Raw genomic sequence first — 26,469 nt, 5'->3', positions numbered from 1 at the left:
GCTCCCTTTCCTCAGGGCTCATCTTGGACTTTTTAATTTTCATTGTGCAAAGATGCTTCCCAAATAAAAGGGACTCCTGAATCAATGAAGCCCTTCTTGAGACTGCCCTTGCAGGCACTGGCGAAGAGAAACAACAGCTTTTAGAGTTCCTTCACTCCTCACCTAATAGTCTCACCCTGTAATCCTGTGAAAGGTTTCCTTAAGGGAAGAAGGCAAGGGCTGACCAGCTTTCATATCAAGCTCTGCATATAGTGGCTGATGTTCAGGAGAGCAGGAACCAAGAGGAAAGTGAAGAATAGGAGGAAGGGTAGACTTTAAAATCATCTAATAACTCTCAAATCTCCTGCTGTTTATCAGAATATAACTTGAGCAAATCATGTAGAATTACATAAAAGTTACCAGCAAGATTATGTTGAATCCTTTAAATTTTGGCTTAAGTTATTTTTCCTTTAAAGGAACTTTAAATCTGTGTACAGAAGAATGCACAAGGCATGAGAAGCTAGATTTTTTTTTTTTAATATTTTGGATTAATTAGAGTGAAAGGCTGAATTGATAAAAAAAAAAAATTAAGGTCAGTTAATTTTCATAAATTAAAGCTCCTGTTCCTCTCTCAGTCACTTCCCCTCCAAAAGTAATAACTATCTTGACTTGTAACGCCATTGGAAAATTTTGTTGCTGAAATGTATATAGTATGTCTCCTCTTATTTGGCTTCTTTTGCTCAAAACTATCCAGAGATTCTCCATGTTCACATGTTTGGTGTGTGAAGCTTACTTTCAATTCCATGGAAGACTGCATTATACAAATATGACACAATATATTTATGCGTTCAAATGTTGGTGATTATTTGCATTGTTGCTGTTATGAGATTATTATAAACATTACTGTCACAAATGTTGCAAATATCTTTCTTAGAAAGAAAAATATGGAACACACTGAGAATTGCAGTGTCAGAGTATATATGTAAGATGAACTTTGATAAATACAGCCAGTGTACTTATGTGGCCTTATCAACATACACTGCCAACAGAAAACTAGGAAAGTTTCTAACTCCCAAATTTCCCCAACAAGTGTTATATTTAGTATTTTTTAAATTGTCAATTGTGGGGGTGCCTGGGTGGCTCAGTCGGTTGAGCATCCGACTTCGGCTCAGGTCATGATCTCACAGTTTGTGAGTTTGAGCCCCACGTCGGGCTCTGTGCCAACAGCTCACAGCCTGGAGCCTGTTTCAGATTCTGTGTCTCCCCTCTCTGACCCTCCCCCGTTCATGCTCTGTCTCTCTCAAAAAAATAAATAATGGTTAAAAAAAATTTTGTCAATTATGGCATTTTATATGGCTTTCAAAAATTTGCATATCTCTGATGATCGATGAGCTAGAACTTTTTGAAATGCTTACTGGACATTTGGATCTTAATTGTGATATGCCATTTCAGGTATTTGCCAAGTTTTCTTTGGGTTCTTATTGTTTTGGTCAGTTCTCTGCACATAAATATTTTGTCAGCTATGGACTTTCCAAATATCTTCTCTCATGCTGTGATTTGGCTTCTGACTCTCTTAATGGTGCCCATTGATGGATACAATGCTTAATTTTAATGTAGTCCAATTTATCAATCTTTTATTTATATTAATTGTTTTGTATCCTTTTAAAGAAATCTTTCTTATGTCAAATTCATGAAAGTATTTTCTTTACTGCTTGATCTTTTACATTTGGATCTATAATTGACCTGTAATTAATTTTTGCATATGATGTGAATTTAGGGATAAAGATTTTTATATGATAGGAAAAAAAGATTTTTATATTGATAGGAAATATCATTTCTTCATTCCATTTGTCCATTGTCATGAATCAAATGATCATCTGACCATCTATGTGTGAATCTTTCTGACATTTTATTCTATTTTCTTTTTGATACCAATACCATACTATGTTAAGCTTAATAGAATGACAAAAATCTTGATATCCAAGAGTATATTTTCACTAATTTTGTTCTTCTTTCTTAATTTCCAGAAATAGAGGGACTCCAGTTTTTTCTTGTGAGTGTCCAGTTAATTCCGCTGTGCTCAGAGAACATACTATTAATTATTTAAAATTTTTTGAATTTCCTTATGATCCAGCATCAGTCAATATTAGTAAATATTCATACTTGAATATTTATTCATGTGCTGCTTTTTACAGTGTGGTGTGCATATCAATTAGGTCAAGTTCGAAAGAATTTTCTGTATTTTTTTCTATAGGCTTTGTAATATTTTGTCGTCTTATTATATCACTTTCTGAGGGGGATGTGTTTACATCCTCCACAATAATTGAAGATTTGGTTATTGTTCCTTTTATTATAGTTAATTTGTGCTTTAAGTAATTGGATCCTATATTGTTAGGCACACACAGATTTGGAATTGAAAAATGCGCTTTATGAATTTGATCTTTTTATCATTACAAAACTGACTTAAAAAAAAACTTTTTAGGGGCGCCTGGGTGGCTCAGTCGGTTAAGCGGCCGACTTCAGCTCAGGTCAGGATCTCGCGGTTCGTGAGTTCGAGCCCCGCGCCAGGCTCTGTGCTGATAGCTCGGAGCCTGGAGCCTGTTTCCGATTCTGTGGCTCCCTCTCTCTGACCCTCCCCTGTTCATGCTCTGTCTCTCTCTGGCTCAAAATAAATAAACGTTAAAGAAAAAAATTAAAAAAAACCTTTTTAAATGTTTATTTATTATTGAGAGACAGAGACAAAGCATGAGCAGGGGAGGGGCAGAGAGAGGAGGAGACACAGAATCTGAAGCAGGCTCCAGGCTCTGAGCTGTCAGCACAGAGCCCGACGCGGGGCTCGAACTCGTGAGCCACTAGATCATGACCTGAGCCGAAGTCCAACGCTTAACCGACTCAGCCACCCAGGTGGCCCCCCCCTTTTTTTTTTTTTTTGAGAGCGAGAGAGAGCAAGAGCAGGAGAGTGGCAGGGGGACAGGGAGAGAGAGAATCTCAAGTAGTCTCCATAATCAGGGCAGAGCCTGACACATAGCTTGATCTTACAACTGTGAGAAAATGAGTTGAAATCAAGAGTCAGATGCTGAACCGACTGAGCCCCCCAGGTGCCCCAAAACTGACTTCTCTTTAACTCTAGGAATGCTTTTTTATATATCAAATTTTATGAAATTAATATAGTTATAACTGCTATGTTTTGGTTTTTGCATTTATATATTTTTAACCATTTACTCCTTTTTGTTCCAATTTTTACAATTTATCTTTTAAGACAGTTTTTAATCATCTTACCATTTTTTTCTTTTAATTAAAATGCTTAGTTCACTTAAATTAATTCATGATATATTAGGTTTTAAATCTATCAGTTTAATATTCACTTTCAATTTGTTACAGCTAGTCTAATTTCCTTTTATTACTCTTTTCTGGTATTTAGTAATCAAGTTCTTTTTGTGGTATGTCTCTTCCTTTAGCTATTCTTTTGTTAAACAAGCATTTATTATCTCATTAGTAGTTAGAAGGTAAAATACTTTTGATTTACTCGAGCCTAATCAAAATTAGTTTCGGGGTGCCTGGGTGGCTCAGTCAGTTAAGTGTCTGACTTTGGCTCAGGTCATGATCTCACAGCTCATGGGTTCAAGCCCCACATTGAGCTCTGCACTGATACTACGGAGCCTGCTTCCGATTCTCTGTCTCCCTCCCTCTTTGCCCCTCCCCCACACATTCATATTCTCTCTCTCTCTCTCTCTCTCTCTCTCTCTCTCTCTCTCTCAAAAATATTTAAAATAGAAGTTTCTTTTTACCACATCCCAATAATGGAAGTTTGATAAAACATTTTTATTTCATTTATAGCCCCCACCAGTCTGTGTTTTTGTTGTCATATTTATTAATTCTGAATATCATTTAAAACCTCTAAAATATTGTTACCTTAGTTTTATAATATTAATATTAATTTAGCAGTACTAACATATAAAACCATTTATTGTTCATCATTTCCTTCTGTATTTCCATGGATTTGTCCGGGATTATTTTACTTCTTCCCCAGTAGTTTTTGTGTGGTAGTTTGTTAGAAATTAATTCTTTCTCTTTCTCCCAACAAATACCTTTACTTCACTTTCTGTTTAAAGCGATGTTCTCCCTGTGCATAGAATCCTAGTTTGGCAGTTGAATTCCTTCACCCCTTCATGGTTATCTTTCCACTGTCTTCTAGCTGCTGTCACTTCTTTTGAGAAGTCAGACATACTCTTATTTTTCTTTTCAATTTATTGTGTTTTTTGAATTTTTAAATGTTTTCCATCCTCAGTTTTTTAAAATTTATTTTGAGTGAGAGAGAATGAGTAGGGGAGAGACCTGGAGAGAGGGGGAGAGAGAATCCCAAGAAGACCCTGTGTTGTCAGCACAGAGCCAACCATGGGGCTTGAACTCATGAACCATGAGATCATGACATGAGCTGAGATCAAGAGCCTGATGCTTATCTGACTGAGCCATCCAGGCGCCCCTCTATCTTCAAGTTTTTGGACCATTGCACTGAACATTTGGTTCACACTTTTCTAGTCTCTAAGCAGGCAGAGTAAAAGTAGGGGCTAAGCTAAACAGGTGTGAGAACTAAACAGTGCTCTTGAGAAATCATGTTGCTGAGCCTAACATATAGGATCTTAGAAACCTTGGGAAGTGTTTTGTTGTTACAAGGTGGTACAGGAGCCTTGGAATGTTTATTTGTGCTCTAGAGAGTTCAGACATACTGGGAAGTGGTACTGTAACTAAAGGATCCTTAAATATCAAAACAAGGATCACCTCTTCAGGGGTATGCATGGCTTGTCAATGGAAGACATCATCAGGGATACCATGGTGTGCATTATAGAATAAATATCTCCCCTACACTCCCCCACCCTAAATTACAATGTAGATACTACTCCAGAAGCAGGTAGTAGAGACCTCAAATTGAGATTAATATTCTATCACCCCAGCACACACACACACAGTAAAGAGAACAATTTTGGGGGGAAATGTTTGGTAAATATAAATTGTTGTCTTCATTGTGTAGAAAAAGAAATTTTTCCACATAGATGAATATAAGCTACAAATGTATCGATGTAAATATGTGTCCACGTGTGTACACACACATATATATTTCCCAACATATATTTATATGTGTATTTTCCCCTAAAGTTATTCTCCCCACAGTTTTAAGTTTCTGTCAACAAAACTAATTAGAACTAGGCAATTCTAAACTGTCCCTTTTATTAAGAGGAAAGAATGTTCAAACCACAAAAACAAAACGATGGTATGGTTTATAAATGGTGTTATATTGTTCTCTTCAGAGTAAAGAGAGTAACAGTAAAGAGCTGATAGGCTGTCAAAGGACAGTCTCAAGGACAAAGTACAGGCTCTCTCAAATTCATGTCCTAGGTAGACTCCAGCAAGGACTTTCTTGCTCTTTTGCTGGCTGTCCCAATAACCCTTAGTAAGTCCTTATTCAACTAGGTGCCTTTCGTTAGATATTCCTGTACTCACTTATGTGTTTATTTAGTGAATATTTTCTCTTCCTTTCTTACCCTTTCCTCTATTGATGACTTTGAGGCCTTTGTGCATTTTCTCCTCCAGTTCCATTGTCCACCCATCATCACCCTTGTCTGAAGTCCAGATGCTCACCTGTGTAGACTGCACCAGTGTTTTTTTTAAATGGTTAACACCAGGTGAGCCAGAGATGAGCTTCCCCTTCCTTTGCAGCCTCCCAAACTGCAGATCAGTGAGCAAAATAAATGTAGTGATTATAAGCTACTCAATTTTGGAGTGATTTGCCAATCCCTATTAGATAACTAGAACATTCATCTACTTGCTACTATTAGTATTTTGCACCCTGACTTTCTACATCCTCATCTTTTAACCTGTGGTAAGGAAGGAGAATATATCCTGGTGCAGATCCTGAAGTATGGAGCCACATAAGACTCCATACTAATAATCCTGGGGAACCCAGCCCTGGTCTGCCCAGAGGCGGATGTGAAGACAAAGCTGGAACAAAAGCTATTGCCCAGGAGAGCCAGGACCAAGGGGATCCAGGCTTGAGGACCAGGGCAAGGTGAGCAGTTCAGAGCTAGAATTCCATGTATTCTATGTATTTGGCATTCCATGTATTCAGTGCATGCATAAAGTTGGAAATGGCTGCCTACAGGAGTTGGGCAGGGCTAGCCAGGAGGCACAGCAGGTGTGTAAAGAGTGACATGTTGACGTTAATTCTGTTTGTACTGACCTGGAGGCAGGGCCCAGTTCTGAAGCAAATTCTTCTGCATAATTTCCTTACATTGACCTACATTTGTGCTCCAACAGCTGCTTAAAAAGCTGCCAGTCTCTCAAATAAATGATGTTGTTAACGGGGATTGCAGCCATTTAGACTCCTCAGTGAAACTGAAGTTGTGCCTTTAAAAGCAATGTACATTCCCTCTGACAGCTGACTTGTTTAAAATCTTAATCATAGTTCTTTACGATGGACAGCAAATGGTGCATGTGACCTGTTGGCTGGTATTAACCTTGTATTTCATTTCATCATAATAAAATACTCTCCTGGACACTGTTGGCAAATGAAAGGCAGCCACAATGCTTATCAGCCACTGTAAATGAATCATGACTAAAAACAACAAGTATGAACACAATAAAATATTCTATAGAATTAAATTGTGGGAAAAGAGTTCATCTTTCTTTGACAATTTTATACTGCCTGCAAGCACATGGCCCCTTAACTGCCTTATATGTTTAGGAGCAATGACTGAAGTGTCATTCAACAAACTGATGTCTTAAGCGATAACTCCAAAAATATATAAAAATAGATAGAGAAGAACACCAGAAAGTTAATGATCCTTGTAATTTGACAGTAAGGCACAGTGTTGTTCCAACTTTCCATTGAGATCTTTGTCCCCTAGATAGAAATTTGACTGTATTTGAAATGATGGGCAATGGGCAACATGAAACATTGTTAACGAGTGTGCCCTCTATGCCACTCATATTCAGCCAACAGTGAGGGATGAGCAAGAAGAAAAAGAGGGAGAGGAAACTAAGAAGAAAATGGGAAGGGAGACTAAGAGGAACAGAGAGGGCAGCAACTGGATCCTTTCCTATCAAGGGGTGTAGTGTAGTAGAATCAAAAATGGTATGAGTTCTTTTTATTCAGGGAGTCATGTGTCTGAATACGGTCTTACTTTTTACCAGCTTAGTAACCTTGGGCAAGTCACTTTAGCCGTGTGATTTCTGTACCTGCAGAATGGGGTTGATGACATCTTGTATGGTTGATGTGAGACGAACAGACAGAGCAGGGCCTGACCTCAAATGTGAGCTGAGTAAATGTTGGCTCCCTTCCCGTTTCCCAATGTGTGTTTTCTCTCAACTTCTCACTTGAGAGAAGAAAAACAAACCAGCCAAGGTGCCTAGTGTTTAGAGCAAAGGTTCTGAAGTGAAGATACTGCCCAGATCTCTTTAGTAGCACAGTCTTCCCTATGGAGAAAGTTCCTTCCGAGAAGACTCTGGGGACATCTCTGGAAGGGAAGGTGGATCATCAGGACAGCCAGCCTAATCCAATATTTGACCTGTGAAATTGGGTTGGCTTCCTTTCTCAAACAGTTGAGGGATTTGCTTAACTTCTGTTTCACACTGGGCCATGTCAGTGCAGCTTAAGAGTGTAGACAGATGTTCTGCTTGCATGTATTAATAGAGTTTCTCAGGGTCACAGTCCAATATTGAAAGACAATTCACTAGGAACTAGAATTTTTAATCAGCTGATTCTCGGACTGCTTCTCTTTGATTGCAAACTCTGGATATCAGGGTGCTAACAGGCTTTTCTGAGGGGGACATTCGGTCTTCTCTTCAAGAGTGGAGGCTCTATTTCATCTTGAAGCCTGGAGGAGTTGTAGGATTGTACATCTCATGGAGAGTAAAATGCCACCATGAGCGATATACTTGGCCTGGAGTTAAAGAAGGCTCACTATGCTCACATGATCCCAAGGTCCTAATCTGGAGTCCCCCAAATCTGGTACAGCATGCCGTAGCCCACATTCATAACTCTCTCATTTAGCTCTCTCCCCAGCCAGGCTGTGAGCTTTGTAAAGGCCAAGCCCCTGATTGGTTCTCTGTACTTGTTCTCTTCCTAGGGTGTTTGTGAGTTTATCAAATAAATTCCAAAAGGAAATAACATTAAAATGCCATTTTGCTGAATAAATGCTGGTCTTCTGATCTTTGCAAAGAGCTATTACCTGCCTAGATTAGATTTGCCAGTAAGACATGAGTAGTTTGTGTCAGAGAGAAGTGGATTGTCTTCAACTTTGGAAAGAAAGAGGATGAGGGCAAAGGAACTCATTTTATTGAGCATCTCTTATATGCCAGTTTGGACCTTCAATGAGCTATTTCATTAAATCCTCACAATGGTACTAGGGCATATATATTTGGAAATAGAGATTAGATGAAATATAGAGACAAAAAGACAGGTAAAAATGAATTTGTGCCTTGAGTCTCCCGAACATGATAGTTCATTCAAAATGGCCTGATACTACACAGAGCATGTATACAGTAAGCCTGACATGCACATACCTCACATCCCACATGAGACTTCAGTCTTTGCCAGGAGAGACTTGCTCACTTCTTTTAGAAATGAAGAATTGGGGCTGGTTCCTGAAGGTGCCTAGTGCTCATACCCTGGTCATTCATGGGCTTAAGGCCAGTTCCCCGCCCCGCATCATGCCCTCCTGCCTCTTTACAGCTTAACGGAGAAGGTGGGGGTCAGATTGAAAAAGAACAACATGTACTTTGTCTCCGTTGTGTGAATAGTGACCAAACCTTCTAAGAGAGTGAGAAAAAGACCGCAATCCCTTTTCCAGGAGCTGAGGGATACAGTACTATGCATTTGGCATGAAATGCTACAGGCAACATCAGTCCTTTCCTTTGCTTCCCTAGGTACATATTTTTCAAAGACCAGCAATCCTGAAAATAGGTTGTGTTGATGAATACTTCAGTAAGAAAAAAAAATCTCAGACACAGTATTGGCCAGTTGTAGCCAGCAGCTTTTAATGCCATGTCTGCTTTTCCACTGGTGTGATGCTCAGCACTGGGCACAATCCATCGATGTCATTGTAAGGCAACTAAACAGAAAGAAAGAGAGTTGGCTTTGCAATTAGATGGTGCAAGGCTCATCTAGTGGCTTAAACACTGACTGACTCTGGGACCTCAGGCAAAGTTCTTCTATAAAACGAGCAAATGTCAGCTACTCGACAGAAGAGCTGGGAAGATGAAATGGAATAATTTGTGTTAAATGGCTCGAGCAGTATGTGGCTAGGTAATTTGTTGTTTTCCTCGTGTTTCTTTTTTTGTTGGCCTTTCAAGTTGACTGGATTGATAGACCAGCGCTGTTCAAATGGTGAGCTTGTGTTAGAATGCCAAAGATATCTGGGGAAAAAAAAAGAGGAAGAATTCACACCCCACAACATACGACATGGAATGGGAGGCGAGCGATGTGCCTGGATGTTGCTGCCTTCCATACACTGAGTGGATTCAGTAACTAACTTTAATGAAAGGAAAAAGGTTTTCTTCTCTCTCTCTTTTTACCCAGAATAAAAAATCAGGAGGCTCTGTTTTCAAGGAATGAAAGAGAGGATGTCTGGTGGAAATAGAGAAGAGATTGGAAAAAGAGATAAAAATACAGAGAAAATTGAATTTGTGTTCCGAGTGTCCCAGATGTGATAGTTGCTCATTCAGAAGGGCCTGGTACTTCAGAGATCATGTTGCATAGGGTGGGCCTGATACACAGGCCTGATTTCAACCTTGCCCACTGGAGGCCAAGAATCCCATACCCAAGTGTCCTTACCAGGCTCTCCCTTCCTTCTCTGGGAATCTGAGGACATCTGCCTAAAAGCACAGATGCTGTCTCCTGCTGCTTTATCACTACCTGAAGTCACAGGATAGCGGTAGCCATAGCAACACCTTCAGTATTGCTAACCTGGCGCTATAAACTCTCAGGTAGGAAACAGGAGACAGATGTATTGAACCAAAAGAAATCTAAGGGGAAAAAAATGATTTCAAACGTACCACTTCCCTCCCCTCAACTCCAGACCTTAGTAGATTGTAAATCAGCAGCAACGAGGAAAGGGGAGGGAACAGTGCTTATTAAACCTCTCGTGTACCAGATACTCTGCTAGGGGCTTGACTAGTTTTTTAATGTAATTCTGAAAATAATCCAGTGAGGAAGGTATAATTATTAACCTCCATTACTTATACACAAGCCAGAAGTAACAAGCTGTTAGGTAAGTTGTCCAAGGGCACAAATTTGGTTAAGGAACAAAAATGGAATTTATACCAGCTCCATCAGATTCTGTCTGTACTGTAAGTTTGGTCTCCAGTTTATGAACATTTCCCCTATGATGTTTACTCTTACCAACTGCCATTCCTCCACTGTCTGGTGGAATTCTCCTTCTGTGAACCTTGGTCCCTGTCTGCTCCTCCCTTAGGACCTAGTCTAGAAAGCTCAAGTGTCATGGCCATACTTGTCCCATGACTGAGAAGGAATAGAAGACCGCTACTTTGTCCTGCAATGAATATCTCAGGATGTCTCTATCCACCAAACAAGATCGTTATATATGAAGAAAGGAAACAGAGACTCATGAGGTTAAGATACTAGTTGAAAGCCAAAATGCCAGAGTTAAAATTATTGCTTGTCAACTTTTGGCTTAAATTTGGTAAGGGCCCACAGCACTACTGGGAAGTGAGAAAGACCACAAGAAACAAAAAACGGACATGTGCATTGGTTCACCTTCACCTCTTCCTCTTTCTTATCAAAACAGTAGATTTCAGTATCTGCAGACCTCTAGAATAAAATTGTTCTATGCAGTGGGGCTATAGGACATTTTGACCTTCCTTTTTGTATTATTCTGAATTTCCGTAAGATTTTATAATTATAGATACAACTTGTATTTTAAAATAACAAAATACTGAATTTCTGTTAAAAATACAGCATGAAAACACACACACACACACACACACACACAGTGAAATGTTCGGATGAGACACATGATTGGTATCAGTTTAAATAGACAGCAGGAAGGACTTGACTGGTATTGTAATGAGTTGGTACTGAGCTCTTTGTTAACATTGGCCCCATGGATGTTATTTCAATGTGATTTAGTTGCAGGACCTGGAGAGATGAAGGCTGATTCTGGAACTTGGCACATTCAGAATCTTTACCTGTGGGACTCTGTATGGGGCACTTGTATTCATCACTTCAGAAACCCCTGTCCAAGTACAGAACAAAGCCCAGGACTGAAGGTACTTCTTGTTTGTGGGGCCATTGGTGCTTCAGTTGGGAGAACGTTTGCGATATGTAGATAACAATATCGAACTTCAGTAAAAAGAAAAAAAAATACACTCAGTGTACACGGTCTCCATTCACCCTGACTATGCTGCTGTGTTCTCTCAAATTTCAAAATGTTAAGCACTGTCTTTCCATCAGCAGGAAACAGGGGAATATCACACCAGTGATGCTTTGTCTATGCCTTAGCCATCCTGCTTAAGAAAATGCTACTGAACAACAAATAGGCAAAGTGAAAAATCCATCATGAAAAGCAATGAGGGAGTATGGTCAATTATACTATTATGCTTAGTATTTGATCAGTTCTTAGTATTCAGTTATGCTTATTATCAGTTGTTTCTAACCTCGAAATTCTAACTTTTCAATGTTTCACCTTTTACCTGTCCATGCTCTGTATTAATCTGTGTCATTTTTACCTTACCCTGTGATACTGGGAATGACTTTATTTAATAATTAAAGTCAGAAGCATCGTTGTAAAGAAGAAATATTGAATCCCACATTTGCCTTCATTGACTCTGTGGACCTGATCATGATCTGTCTGGATTCTGGAGCCCTGACTCCTTCCTCATGCCAGCAGAGCCCCACAGCACTTTTGATAAAATGCTTGCAAATAGCATTGGCCCCATAGGACTGCAGTCTAGAGACAGCAATGCTGAGCTCACCTTTCCTAAATCATTGGCTCCTCTATGTACCCATCCTGTCTCCTGCTACATATGAAGATGGACATACCCTTTAGTGAAAGTCCCTGCACTTTAAAGTCTGTGGAATGAAAGAGTATTAAGAGTTTAGAGGCAACTCTTCAGGGGTCAGAGCTCCACAGCCAGAGTTTAGTCCCAGTGGTAAAACAGGACAGCAGTGAAAGAGAGGTACAGATTAGGAGTCACAGCAAAATCAGCTGCTTGGGGAGGTCTCACACAGTGGGGACTTTGGGGGCAGCACACAGACAACAATTGGTGTATATACATCCATGGCTGATCCCCAAAATATTCTGCAATCTGTGTAGCCCCCAGGCAGAATGAAATCTGAATAGACATGTATCCTTTAAGGGACACATATGCAAGTTGTGGATTTTTTGCATCTCAACTTCTAATTGTAGCCTGTGAAAATGGATTTGGGATCTTTGAATATTTTTGCTTTACTAGTAAACACATGCTAAATTTTGATAGTAGAGGGTGAAAGAGAGTGATTGCAGGGGAAAGAAAGGAGGGTTCCAGGATGCAACTTGGGCAGACTGGTATAGAAAGCATGGCTTTTCCAAGTCTGTCTCCTATAGCTCATGGGATGTCCCCCGCTGTGGGTAGTTTCTCCAGCAACTGAGTCCTTCAGTGTATAGCAGACAGCAACACCTGAACTCCCTCTCAAGCTCTCCTCAAGTAGTTACGTAGAAGATGCCTCTAATGAGACACCTCCCTGTGAACAGTTTTCTGAAAAGGTTTGGAGGGTAGAATTCCAGAAATTTCTTTGGATATGTCACCATGGGACTTGTCTGCCCTTCAGTGAGCTGTGGCTGTGCCTCCCCAGCAGAAGAGAATTAAGATACTTTTATTCTCTACCGTCTCTCTTTTTAAGACAAAAACTCAGATACTTGAGGTCAGCCTTATTATTTAATTGAAATTTAAATGAATGGAAATACATTAAAAATTAATTCAATTTTTCTGTATGGGATCAAGACATGGCATTTGCTTTTGAGAAAAAAAAAAAACTACAGAAGTGTGTAAGAGAATAGAATCATAGAACATCTGAGCTAGAAAGAGATCATTTATTTCAATGATTTCATTTTGTAATCCAGAACTAGAATAAAGTGACTTTTACAAGGATGAAATGAGGTCAAGGCCTCTAAACTCATTGTATGCTCTTTGGGAAAGTTATTTAAATTCCCCAGGTATTTCTAAAATGCAGCCAAGAATCAGAACCATAGGTCTAGATGGAAAAGGCAAACCAGTCAAAGATGTAGGAAAGGTGTGTGTTCAAAAGATTTATCTGTATCTCGTTTCCTTCAGATCCAGTCCACTTACTTCTGACTTCTCTATGTGATCCATCTTCCCTAGGCCTCACTGATCAGGAGCTATCCTCTAGGAAGCAGATTCTAGTGATGGTAAAAATTGTAGTCTTTGATGCCTACCTTCTTCTTAAAATCACTGGAACTGCAACCTCCACCCCCCTTCTCATAATCTGTAGGCTCCCATGGTGACATCATTGGCTTCTGAGCAGCAATGACACCTATGCCTCACCTTCACTGTGGTTAGCCCCTTCTTGTCTTCGGTTGCACCAGGGCTCACAGTAGAGTCTCTGATTGTTTCACTGATGTCCTATTCATGGCCTTACCACTGGCTTCTCTTCTGGTCTCCTGGCTCAGGTGCATTGGTATTTTCCTAGCTGGTCTTGGTTCTACTCCAGCAGTCCCCACACTGAACTGGGGAATATGTGCTTCTATGTCTGGTGTTAAGTTTCTTCATTTGGAAATTAATTCCAAAGCTTCTAAAACACAGCTGCTTATTTCAGTCCATGCCCTATATGTCAGTAGTGTGGGTTTTTTTTTAACTTTAGTAAAATTGAAAAGGTACTTTCAGATTGCCATATTTTACTAGGCCAAGTCAAGATACAGAGAAAGAAACACTATTTAGTTTTATCATCTTTTCATAAAAGATGTTTGATCTCCGGAATATAGAAAGGGTGTGATGTTTAAATGAAGATTATTTCTTTACATTTCATAAAATGTATTTTATTAAAAGTAACAACACAATACTTTTTTCCTCATTTTTATGCAAATCTTCACAAATGAACTCTGATCCATGAAGAAGGGTTTGGGAGACAGTGCTGTACATTTCTAGGAATGCATAAGGCATTTGGTTGGAAGAGTATATAGCAATTTTACATATGCCTACACTGTGGCACTTCATAATTCACTCTCATGATTCCTAACCAAAGATCGTCAGTTTAGCTGGGGACCTTCCATGAGCAAGAGTATTCCGTATACTCCCCTCAGTGTTAAAGATGGTCACACCTTCTCAATTTATTGGGATATGTTAGTTTCATTCTTTGGTTATAAAGAACAGGTCACTTGTTTTATTTCCCAAAAGAGAATGTTGATTTTGAGTAAACGTGTGTGCTGAAACTGATACTGACCTGGAAATCATAAGCTCTCTTTATTTCATGGGACCTTACTCAGGATCTTTGTACATGAAAAAATATGAGATCAAAGAAAATGTTGAGGATGCCAATGAAAAAATATGTTTACTTTAAATGTTTGCCATAGAGAAAGTCTGGCCTTTAGAAGAACTGGGTTCTCTGAGGAAAAAGTATAGTGAGATTCTAGAGGAAAATAAAGTTGCAAATAGTCTGCTCATTGGTAGAAAAACACAAGTTGCCTCTTTTAATAATTGTAATATATAATAATTGTAGATTATATAATCTACAAGTTATAATGTATAGTAAGAGTTGGTACATGTCCATGGATATCACTATTGTGAAAGTCTGATATAAAGTTGTTTTCATTAGTGGATCAGAAATATAGAGGACGGGGCTCAAGGCAGTATTTATTTTGGGGAATAGAGGTAGATATAGGTATTGTATTTTGCAGTTTTTCTCTTAATGCAAAGTTTTTATACGTGTGATATACATGGGTACACCAAATAATGTATCTTATTCATATGGAAGCAGGGCAAGGCATCAGTCTTGCTTTTTCATCTTTCTGTTATAGGTCTCCCTAACCATGAACTATTTCATCATTACTTATTTCACCTTCCTGGAAGAAGACTATAATTGACCACATTCACTTTTTCATGTCAAATCATGAATCACTGTCCAGCCTATTATATTACTGCCCTTGAATGAAGTGCTCATCTTTGGTTCACATAGCTGTAAAGAGCTATGGGTCATATAGAGGACGTATTATGACTGAAGGACAGGCAGATTCTTCTAGAAGGAGTGTGAGCAGGCAAGTAGCATAAATACCAGGTTCTAGTGCAGCAGTCTTCAACCTTGGCAGCCATTAGCATAAACTCATTTGCTCTTTAACACTCCACAAGATCCATTACCCCTCAAGCAAACAGAAAATCAGCTAACCTACCCTACTAACCTTCCCAGGCATTTCTGGAGTCCCACAGTGGGTGACTGTGAAAGAGATGAGGTCAGGAAAACCTAGTTTGGATACACACAGTGGGACTGAATTAAGATTTTCTTGACCTGTTACATCAGAAGAACTTCAAACTGATTGTTTTTCCTTAAAAGATATTTTGGGGGATCTAAGCTAATCAAGGTGGTGATTGGTAATCCTTGAAATAAAGACATGAAGGAACTCAATAAATGAGATTTTCAAGGATATATAAATTGAGATGTATGTGCTAGTGAAGTGATACCTGTTCCTGAATATGTCAATAGTTGTTGCAAATATACTTTTATGCTTTTCTAATTAGGATAGTATTTGTTATTAGTTGCCATAATGTCCCACTGAGTAAATTTGTGTGAACCCTTTGTTTAAAATGTTAGCAAGTTTAGAGAAAAAAACTAAAACTTTAAGTTTGTGTAGGTACTAAAGAAAGAAAATTGCTGTCATATTATCAATAGTAGGACGGAAGTCATGCGTCACAAGTGTTAACTACAATGGGAAGAAATGTAATATGGTTTCAAAAATAACACACCATGAGATTGACAGTGAAGGAAGCTGAGTTTCGATCCTGTGGTGTAACTGGATCACTGCATAAACTTGGTCTAGAAACTTCTCCCTGAGTTTCCATTTCACAAGCATTGAAAACAGACAAACACTCTTTCATCTTGAACACACAATGTGAAGAGTATCCCTATTCTTTCTGAAAGGAGGCAAAAGGAAAGGAGAAAAAGAAGAGAAAGAAGTCAGATCTTATAAATGTGTGACTTTGCCTCAAAACAAAAGAGTATGGAAACCCAAGGCTACCAATCATGGAGGAGATCCAGGCCCTTGCATGCATTAGCTTTGTGACCACAAACAAATTCCATCAATGCCCCAGACGCCTCAGTCTCCTCACTTAAAAAAAAAAAAAAAAACACAAGTAAGAGGGGCACCTGGGTGACTCAATTGTTTAAGCATCCGGCTTCAGTGCAGGTCATGATCTCGTGGTTTGTGGGTTCAAGCCCCACATCAGGCTTTTGGCTCTGAGAGCCTGCTTCAGATCCTCTGTCTTCCTCTCCTGTGCCCCTCCCCAACTCGTGTGCACATCTGTGCACGCTCTCTCAAAAATAAAAAAAAAACATTAAAGGCATTAAAAATAAATAAAAGTAATAGATGAGGTACTTTAGAGCTACCTCCCTAATCCATGACTTAGCTTTATATAATTGTAAAATTGAAAGATTTCATTTTACTTGCTTTAAGCTGCCAAATACCAACTGTGCCCCTGCAGTACCAAGATGCAAGTAAGCCCAAAATGCTTTCATGGCATGACTATGCATATGCTCATGGATATCCTTCAATACCTCATGCAATCTCAGTCATTAATAAAATATCAAAACTGCAATATGTATACTTACTGTGTTTGCTTAACTGAGGAATGCATTTGCCAGGAAGGCAATCCCTGGACCTAGACCTCAGGTAAACTCTGCACGCAGTCTCTCAGTGCATCCTGCCCAAAGCTAGACCCTTAGCCCTAGCTGTATCTGGCTTAAGTATTAAAGCAAGTTCAGTGGAATCACACGGCTGTGCCTCCTAGAGCTTTGGGGAATTTTGTGCCATATGGCAGGTCCTCCTCATTGTTTCTAGTGCCTGGAGTGAGCAAGCAGACTGTGCATCAGCTTCAGTGCTGAGACAGCAATTTGGCACTTGTAGCCAGATCTGGCTTAGCCTCCAGCAAACAGCATCTGCCCTGCTGTTCAGCTTTATAGGGTTTACCACCTTTGTGAGGCAATGTTGTTTAAATGTCTAACAAACTCCTTATATAGCAACATGGTAGAATGGAATGGGAGTGCATGTTAGGGAAAATGATGGGGTTCAAATCTGTCAATCTCTCATGAACTGAAGGATCACGAATTAATCTCTAGATTTCTCTGAGCCTCTCTTCGTCTATAAAGTGGGAATAATAATGATAAATGCTCAGTTTGCCTCCTTCTGCAACTTTAATTCTCCCTCACCACGTAACGACACATTCACAGGGTCACAGGAATGGGATGTGGACATCTCTGGGGAGCCATTATTTTGCCTGTCGGAAGAAGTAATTACTTTCTGATGATAAACGATGGGGTGAGGGCACTGGGGACAGGGACAAGTTTAAGAAGGCCATTCCTGAAGGTGAGGATGTCGAAGACTTGTTCGGGGAAATGTGGGTAGTATAATGATGGAGCTTGCCCAGGGGTTAGAGAGGGAAATGGCTGGAGTTGAAGCTGGAGCCAAGAGCATTTTCAGGTGGTAGGGAGCCATCATCTGTTCATCGGGTGATCTGTGAACCAAGCTTTTTATTGGTGTTGGAGGAAAAGTGTACGTAAGAGGGTGGTTTTCAGGAGGAGCAAGAGGCATGGCTATGCAGGCAGGAATTACTGAAATAATTTCACACTCAAAGACAAGATATTGCCTCTCGCTGAATGTAATGAAAAGGGAGACAAGATAAAGAATTCGAGAGCTTTTTTGTAGAAGAAACAACTGATGGTAGTGGCTGAATGCATGTCTGGAAGAAAACACCTATAATTTCCAGTTTGGGTGCCTGAGTAAGTTCTGACCCTGTTTTCCTAGCCTCTCGCCAAGAACTCCCTCCACACCTGTTCATGGAACTAGCTACCAAGCAGCATGACTGAGATTTCCAGGCCAACCCACTGAAGTCAGGAGTGAGGGATTGGTGAGCAGGGATTCTGTGTGGGCAGAACCACTGGTGATTGTCACAATCGGAGCTGTCCTCAACTCCCCCCACATCGCATCTCTCAGACCTCCTGCCAAGACTATTTCTCGGATTAAATCTTTGAAGTGACACACCTGTCTTTTGACATATCTGATCATTTGGCTAAGTGCTCACTGCATTCTCCATTAACCTGCTCTATGCCATTGTCAACTGAAACATAAATTTAGTATTTCAAGGGCAATAACTTAGAACAAAGATTGTAAATGTAGCACTAGTGATTACTGTCTAGCTTGGGCTGCCTTAACAAAATACTATAAACCAAGTGCTGAAATAACAGAAATTTATTTCTTGCCGTCATGGAGGTTAGAAAGTTCAAGATCAGGGAACCGGAAAGACAGGTTTCATTCTGAGGCCTCTGGTCTTGGATTGGAGGTAGCTTCCATCTTGTGTGCTCACATGACCTCTTCTTTGTGTCTCTTCTCAGAAGGGAGTAATCCCATCGTGGGTACCCTACCTCTGGCATCATCTAACCCTAATGACTTGTAAAGGCCCCATTTCCAAATACCATCATGCTGGGAGCTAGGGCTTCAAATTATGACTTTGTTGGGAGAGGAAGGTGGCACACAGACATTCAGTTCCTAACAGTTACGTTACATTACTTATCTCAGATTCAAGGAAAGCCCCTTATTTTCATTCCTACTCCCTTCCCATGTATACCCCTACAATTTATTGCTCTGATTGCCGTGACCAGACAGTTGCCTATGGAAGAAGTATTCATAGATGAACTTTTTTTTTTTATGTTTATTTATCTTGGAGAGACAGAGAGCATGAGTGGGGGTGGGGCAGAGAGAGAGAGGGAAACACAGAATCCGAAGCAGGCTCCAAGCTCCGAGCTGTCAGCACAGAGCCCGACGCGGGGCTCAAACCCACAAACCATGAGATCATGACCTGAGCCGCAGTCAGATGCCAAACCGACTGAGCCACCCAGGCGCCACTTTAGATGAACATTCTTTTGATAAGTCTCTTTCATAAGACTCCAAGGCTTTGATCAGACCTCTCCACATACTCACTTATCTTTGTGATCAACTAGTCCATCAGTCACCCAGCAGAACCGGAACATTTCTGGTCTTTATAGCTGTGTGAGGCCTCGTACACACACATGCGATTCCTTGGAATGAGTTGCAGCTGAAATTGAGGCCCTGCAAGGATTTCCTTGTTGCAATGGCTGCTTGGGTTTTGGGGCTAATGTCAGAAAGATACACCATCCTGGTTTTCAGAAATTATGTTGACTTGATGATGTCCATGGAGAGAGAGTGGAAGGCTCCTGGAACGGCATAGTTCAGGGTCCTTTTGTCATCCTCATAACCTATGTTCCTTAACAAGTGACTGTGGAGTTATCTGGGAAGATGAGGTGGTGAAACAACAATTGCAGTTGTGCTCCCATTCAGAGAGGTTTATGTAAGTCATCTCCTCCTGATGTGTTTGCACATTTTATGGTCTCTTGACCTCTGATTAGTCTTAAGTGTCAGATGCATCTGGGTTCCACATAGGATCTCGTGTGAATTTCTTCAACCATATGTCTTCCTCCAATACCCAGAATTACTGCATCAGAAATCAGAATCTTAGGTAAATCCCACATAATTTACAAATTAGAATACATCTTTTTGTACCCTGACTACTAATGATGCTATTAAAACAACCCCTCCACGGGGGGGTTCCGGACACTATTTTGGGATTGAAGAAGAATACAGAATAATATATGTAATTTACATGTGGTGAGGGTCTTGCACAGTGACTTAAACACAGCAAATATTCAATTCATGCTGGCCTCCTTTTCCTCTGGTGATTATCATCCATCTTTTATTTAGCAAGATCTTGTGTCAATTGCCATGTGAAAAATAAATAGGAAAGCAACCATTCCTATTTTTCTTGTACCTCGATTAATCCATTAGTATGGGCTACCTTTTACATCTCTTTTTACCTAACCATTACCTAGTTCTCCAGCCTAGTAATACTAAATAAAATCTAGTAAATACAAGATATGAATTTCTCCTAATTTACCCTCAGAGCCAGCCTCTACTGTAGGTATTTTTGTCTATATCTGTCCTTTGAGAAATTGGCTCAGAGAGGCCAACTAACTTGTCAAGGTCACACAGCTCCTAAGTGTTGAAGCCTCCAGGGTTCAGTTTAAAAATAAAATAGCTATTAAATATTGCTCTCTAAAACTTCCTATTTTAATAGCCACCTTTTCAAGGTAGTCCAAATGACTCACATGACACCGAGGGAAATCAAATACTGCCTTGATCCTGGGCCGAGAGGAAGAAAGGTGACAGGTGGTACATGGATTTTATAAACTGTGGGCAGGCATAGATTAAAGTCATTGATCAACATCATAGAATAAGTCTGGTGGTTGCCTTTGCAATGAGGGAAGAGGAATTTGCATTTCTTATTTTCAGGACAATAATTGTCCTGCTGTCAGGATGCTGTCGCATGCCTGGTGCTGATTTATATGCTGAAGCACTATGACTCTCACGTGGGCTCTCTGCTAAGCAGAGAGGTGCCTGCCATGTATCCACCTTTGGAGGGGAGCTAATTCTACCAAGTTAGCTGTGATTTATAGCCCTGAGTCCATGCTGTGTTTCTGACAAACCACATCTTGGGAACAACAAGGAGGGAGGAGCTGGAGAAGCAGGTGTTGAGTAAGGGTATGCAGATACTATTGCACTTGGAATACATGATCTGCACCCCTAATAAGGGATGCCCAGGCCACACCTGGCTGATCAGTTGCGATATCAAGTAAGAAAACCCCCAAATTTGGGGTTACTGAGAAGATCAGGGCATCAGCTGATCCTGTGGTTGCTGTAGATGTGTTCTATGCAGTGATCTATACCTCTGGGGGAAATGGTTGGCTATAGATGCATTTGTTATATGCTCCTCACTGCGTACATCCTTGGCCAGCTTTGCCCTTACTATTGGCTTCACCAATTAAGAGAAAAACAAGCAAATAAAAACAGGGTGTTTATCACACATTATAGCAGAGAGACTGTGGAGAACACCCAGGCTCATCTGTCATTTGAATCCTGGCCCCTTGGTTTCCTTAGCATCATGATTTTGGGCAAATTCCTGAAACTCTGTGGCTTTGTCCGTCTGTAAAGCACAGATGGTTGTGATGATTAGAACAGAAAGTAATAGAGCACATTCTACCTGCTTTCCTTTTAGGAATCGTAGTTATATATATTGTTCTACTCCTTACATGCCAGGTTCATAGCTAATTCCTCTGTTGTTTTTCCCCACACCCTCAACCCAGCATCACGATTGCCATGGAGTTGAAGCCCAATGTGTATTAAATCTGAAGCTGATAGCAGAAGGAACTCTTGGCTGCACCTGTTCAAGAGGAGAGCAGATCACCAACTTCCATCATAGGAATTAGGACTAGGAGAAGACAAGGACGTAGAAATTATTTAGTAAGCACTCTGCCACATAATGTAGTGGAAGAAACGTGAAGTAAAATAAGGATAGTTGTCTTCCAATTGTGTAGTCATGTAGGTAGCTAATAACCATTAACTGCTAAAGGGTAGTACGGATATCTGTTATTAGTATTATTATGATCATCATTAGTAAATTCCCGGAATGAAGCTAAGCCTTTTCTTTTACACTGTTCCTTGACTTCCATTGACAGCCCTCAGTTCTCAACTCAACTCTGGAGTAGGTTAGTTTTTATCGGAAGGATTTGCTAAATCTTCATGGCAGTCATTCATCTATCCATTTATAAAACTTATCAAGCCACTGCCTTAGTCGAGGTGTTTTTGGGTCTGGAATGCAGTGGTGTGCAATACTAATGATAATACCAGACTTCGTTGAGTGCTTAGTGTGTGCAAGGCACCATGGTCAGTGCTTTACATTTTCTGCCACTCAATCCTAACTGTAGCCCTATGAGTTATATGTTAAATTCTTATCCCAACTTTACAAATAAGGGTGAAAATGTCCAGTAAATTGAATAACCCAGGATCAGGCAGCTAGCCAGTGTTGGTGCCAGAATTATAACCCAGGTGATTGGGCTCATGAGTCTTAACCACTACACTTGTCCTCCTGAAGCTACAGTCTGGAGCAGAAGACAGACAATAAGCAAGTTAATAAATGCACACATAATAAAATTTCGAGGGGCATCAAATATGACTAGAAAACAATAAGAGGCTAGAGAGGGGGAGATGAATCTAGCGACCTTGATAGTCTGTGAATTCACCCGTGAGAAAGGAATTAGTTGCCAAAAATTTTGAATAATGAAAATTAAAAACTATGTGTAGACCAAAGGGAATGGCTTCTCAGGCAGCATGGATCAGTATGTTTAAAGGGTAGCGAGAAGGCCGGTGTGACTAGTGTGGTGCAAATACAGTATTGAGATTCACTATTGTGACAAAAATAAGCCTGAACAAATCTTTGTGGCTTAAAAAACTTCACGTGAATCCTTGCTCATATTACATATTGGTGGCTGCCCCTGTTTGAATGCTGCTCTCGTGGGTGGGTGAGAAGGGGAAGTGCTTCCGGAAACATAACCCTGTGCTACAGAGTACCATCACTTCTCATTTTCCCCTGGTCCAAAACGGTGGTGTGGGCAGTGATGCTTCATGGCAAGCCCCGTGGCACAGGCAGAGATGAGGTCCGAGGGGAAGGTTAGTTGCTGTCCTGAGACCTGGCAGAGAGTTTCTCTAGGGTCAGCAAAGACTGATCCCAGGGTAAAGCAAGACTTCCTCAGGCAGCAGAAAAGCTGGTTACTTCACTCTAATCTGTGTTGATGTTTGCCTGGGCGGGGGGGGGGGGGGGGGCTTTCAAGCCTGGGTCTCCAGTCAAAGGGAGCTCCTCAGACAAAGGGCTTCTAATGTAGTTACACCCCTGATTTTCTGTTCCAGGGTGTGAATGGGAGAGAATATGCTTCAAATCCAGTGAAAACTTGACCTTTTAATTCTATCCTGGTATTAAAAGGCAAATGATTTCATGTTGGTGAGGCTCATGCATAAAATGGGGACCTCACACACACCTCTTAGATGATTGTTTCAACAGAAGACACATGCACCAGGGGTCACAATACTAGACACAATGCCTGGCCATTAGGTTTTCCTTTCTGATGATGAAATTTTCCTTTCTCTGTCTAGGAGAGGGAGATTATTAGCATCTATGATTTGATTTCACAGGTTAAGGAATTATAAAGATCAGACAGACAGAAAAAGTTGCGCTATCCTGTAGTAGGTAGGGATAGCACCTGCCATGCTAGACTTGATCACATGGGGCATTGGTTGTGTATTGGTTCTCTCACTTTGTGATTCTTTCTTTTGTTATATACACAAAGGAAATGATTCTCCTATCTTTCCCCTGTCAGGGCATTTTGGGATTGGCACACCTTTCATATCTATCAAAACAACCAGAAGGGGATCCAGAGAAAGACAGAACTTTCCTAATAATAAAAGACCGGGAAGTTTTTGCAGTAGAAATCTCAGAGGTTACTGGCACTGTTCATATTAGATAGCCACCAACCTGGCCACCTAATAGAATCTTTCAATTTTCTTAACATCCTAGAACCTGGCCAAGGGCTGTAGTAGCCTCTGCAGATGGTGAAACGTTGGTAGAAAGGGTATCAGAAAGGACAAAATTGCCACCACAGTAAAAGAAACTGCTCTGTTGTGGAGGAAAACAAAACATTATAAACGGAAGGGGTTCAAATGGCTTTCTTCCCCCCCAGGGCTTTAAGAGACTTGAAAGTGAAAGCTGGTAAAATTATCAAGTGAGGGGGACAGAGACTATTGATCTAGGGAAGAGAGAAGAAAAAAACATCACCTGATGAAGTTACATTAGCAAAGGCACTGGTATAAAACAAGAGAGTAGGGCGATTTTAGAAGTCCAGAGGAAGAAGGAAGATAATGAAAGATAATGAATGTCTTTTACTTCCCAGGAACGAGGAGTGAAAAAAAAAGAATAGGTGGAAAAGGGTAGGGAGGGCGGAGGGAAATGTTGGATGTTGATAGCTGAGCAACCTTCCTTTTCTGTGGTGGTACAGCTGGTTAGAGTGAGGTTTCCATGTGCTGATGAAAGGCTTATGATTAATGGTAAAAAAGACACCAATCAAAACTCCACTCTACTGCTAACTTTCCTATGTGACACAGGCTTGATTATCTGCACACAGTAAATTTTTGTTTCTGTATTTAAATACTGAGAGTTCTTTTATGTTTTAAATAACACATTTATTGGGAGCCTGCTGTGTGCCAGGAAATGTGTTAAGGGACCATAATAATACATCATTCATAGGAGTAATGTAACAAGGATTAAAAAACATAGCAATCATATACGTTGACACAGAATAATAGCCGGGTCGTCAGTGTTTACTGTGGCTGAGCATTGTTATAATTACCTTATACTTATAAACTGCTTTTGTGAAAGGAAGAGGCTAAGTAATCAGCCCAAGGTCATATGTTAATCAAGGGACTGAGATTTGAAGGAAGGCAGTCTGGCTCCGGAGTCTGCAATCTTAATCACTATACCATACTATCTTGACCCAACACAGAAGCAGGACTTGAGGCCCAGAATCCTCAACAATAGCTTAGCAGATGTTAGCTTTTGTACTTCTTATTCTCCGTGACTCTATGGCTATAGAACACTCAATGTATGCTAGATCTTAGTATCAGATAACCTATCCCAGAATTCACTGTTTCTCAATGGGGAGACAGAAGATCCATAAAACCCAACTTCCCTCTAAATACATACAAATGATTGAAAAAACAAAATCTTTCTGAGCTTGACAGCAAGAAAAGGAAATAATGCTACATGAAAAAGAAATTCAAATCTGTAATAATAATCAGAATGAAGTTTAGCTGTGCACACAAATAAGATGCCTCATAAAAACCACTCTCTGTACAGGCAGGGCTGGAACCAAGTTCCTTTCTTAAAGGCAGAAACCTGGATGTGTCTACTGATTAGTGAAAGGGGACACAAAAATCCTACCATGAGGAACTCAGACAAATAAGCACTCTGCAAGGGGCCATAACTTAGAACAGATACCTACAAATGTTAGAACATGAACAATGTACTATATGTGTGTGTATTGGGAAGGGATGGGTCAAATATCCACACTACTAGGAGGAAGAATTGACATAAAAATTGTCCCCGAGTTTGCTAAACCTATAGGGTCCCAGCAGAGGCACATGTGGAATTTTCTGAGTCATTTCTCCAAACCCGGCATTCAAAAACAAGTACCCCCCTTTTATTGAGTACAAATTAAATATTTTCAAAGTTGATTACATAAAAGCAATAAAATAAAAATCAATGGCTAAAGTTGTCATACATTTAGAAGCTATAGAACATACTTCCAGATTATTAACAGGTTAAATAAGAAAAAGTAGAAATTAGGGAATATTTAAAATTGATTAACATGGAAAGCACAAATATATCAAAACAGGAGGAATAGATCTAAAACTATTCTTAGAGGAAGATTGGTATCTTAAAATGCATGCATTAAAAAACTAGGCTAGGGGCGCCTGGGTGGCTCAGTCGGTTAAGTGTCCAACTTCAGCCAGGTCACAATCTCGTGGTCCGTGAGTTCGAGACCCGCGTCGGGCTCTGGGCTGATGGCTCGGAGCCTGGAGCCTGTTTCCGATTCTGTGTCTCCCTCTCTCTCTGCCCCTCCCCCGTTCATGCTCTGTCTCTCTCTGTCCCAAAAATAAATAAACGTTGAAAAAAAAAATTAAAAAAAAAACAAACAAACTAGGCTACACCTAGGCATACACCTGCTCTAGCAGGTGACCCAATCTTTTGAAATAAATTGAGGTGGAAGCATTAATGCCCCCCTAGTGCGCTCTTGGTGCTGGTGGAGTTAGCACTGTGCCTTTTACAGCCAGACTTGCTGCCTGCACCTTCTGGAGGTAGAGCCACCATGACTCACATGCACTGGACCCCATAGGAGCCACACTAGAATGCAGGGAGTGGATCCCTTAAGGTCAGGTGGTTCTGGGCAGTACACCGGGCCTGCAGGTGTTCCTCCTTTTAATCCATTGTCAACCTGACCCTTGCACTCTGGGCCCACGATGGAATGGCCGCCGTGAAGATCTCTGAGTTGCTTTTAGGACCATTCTTCCACTGCTCTTAGCTTCTGTTGAGATGGCTGAGTAATCTCCTTATCAAATAGTCCTTTGGCTGCACCTTTAGTGATCTCTCCCGAATAGGCTTTTTCATTCTTTGTAGTACAGGCTGAGAATTTTCCAAATCTTAAATTCTGGTTCCTTTTTGCTTAACGATTCTATCTTTAAGTTCTTTCTTTCTTCTCAAATTTTATTTTAAGCAGTTGGAAGTAGCCAGGCTGCTCCTCCAATACTTTGCTTAAAG

At 40.4% G+C, this 26,469-nt stretch overlaps 1 protein-coding gene across 2 annotated transcripts in view; it reads left to right on the top strand.

The window, feature by feature from the left end:
• Positions 1 to 26,469, top strand: part of LOC123381008 — a 789,636-nt gene that overhangs the window by 296,424 nt on the left and 466,743 nt on the right. For both annotated transcript variants that reach the window (XM_045041010.1, XM_045041011.1), the window contains exon 2: positions 11,123 to 11,262. In XM_045041010.1, coding sequence (XP_044896945.1) covers positions 11,123 to 11,262 — 140 coding nt within the window. The remainder of the gene's footprint in view (positions 1 to 11,122; positions 11,263 to 26,469) is intronic.

This window comes from Felis catus, chromosome D2, assembly GCF_018350175.1.
Source record: "Felis catus isolate Fca126 chromosome D2, F.catus_Fca126_mat1.0, whole genome shotgun sequence".
In the NCBI taxonomy this organism is placed as follows: Eukaryota; Metazoa; Chordata; class Mammalia; order Carnivora; family Felidae; genus Felis; species Felis catus.
This window is presented reverse-complemented; position numbering and strand designations above follow the sequence as displayed.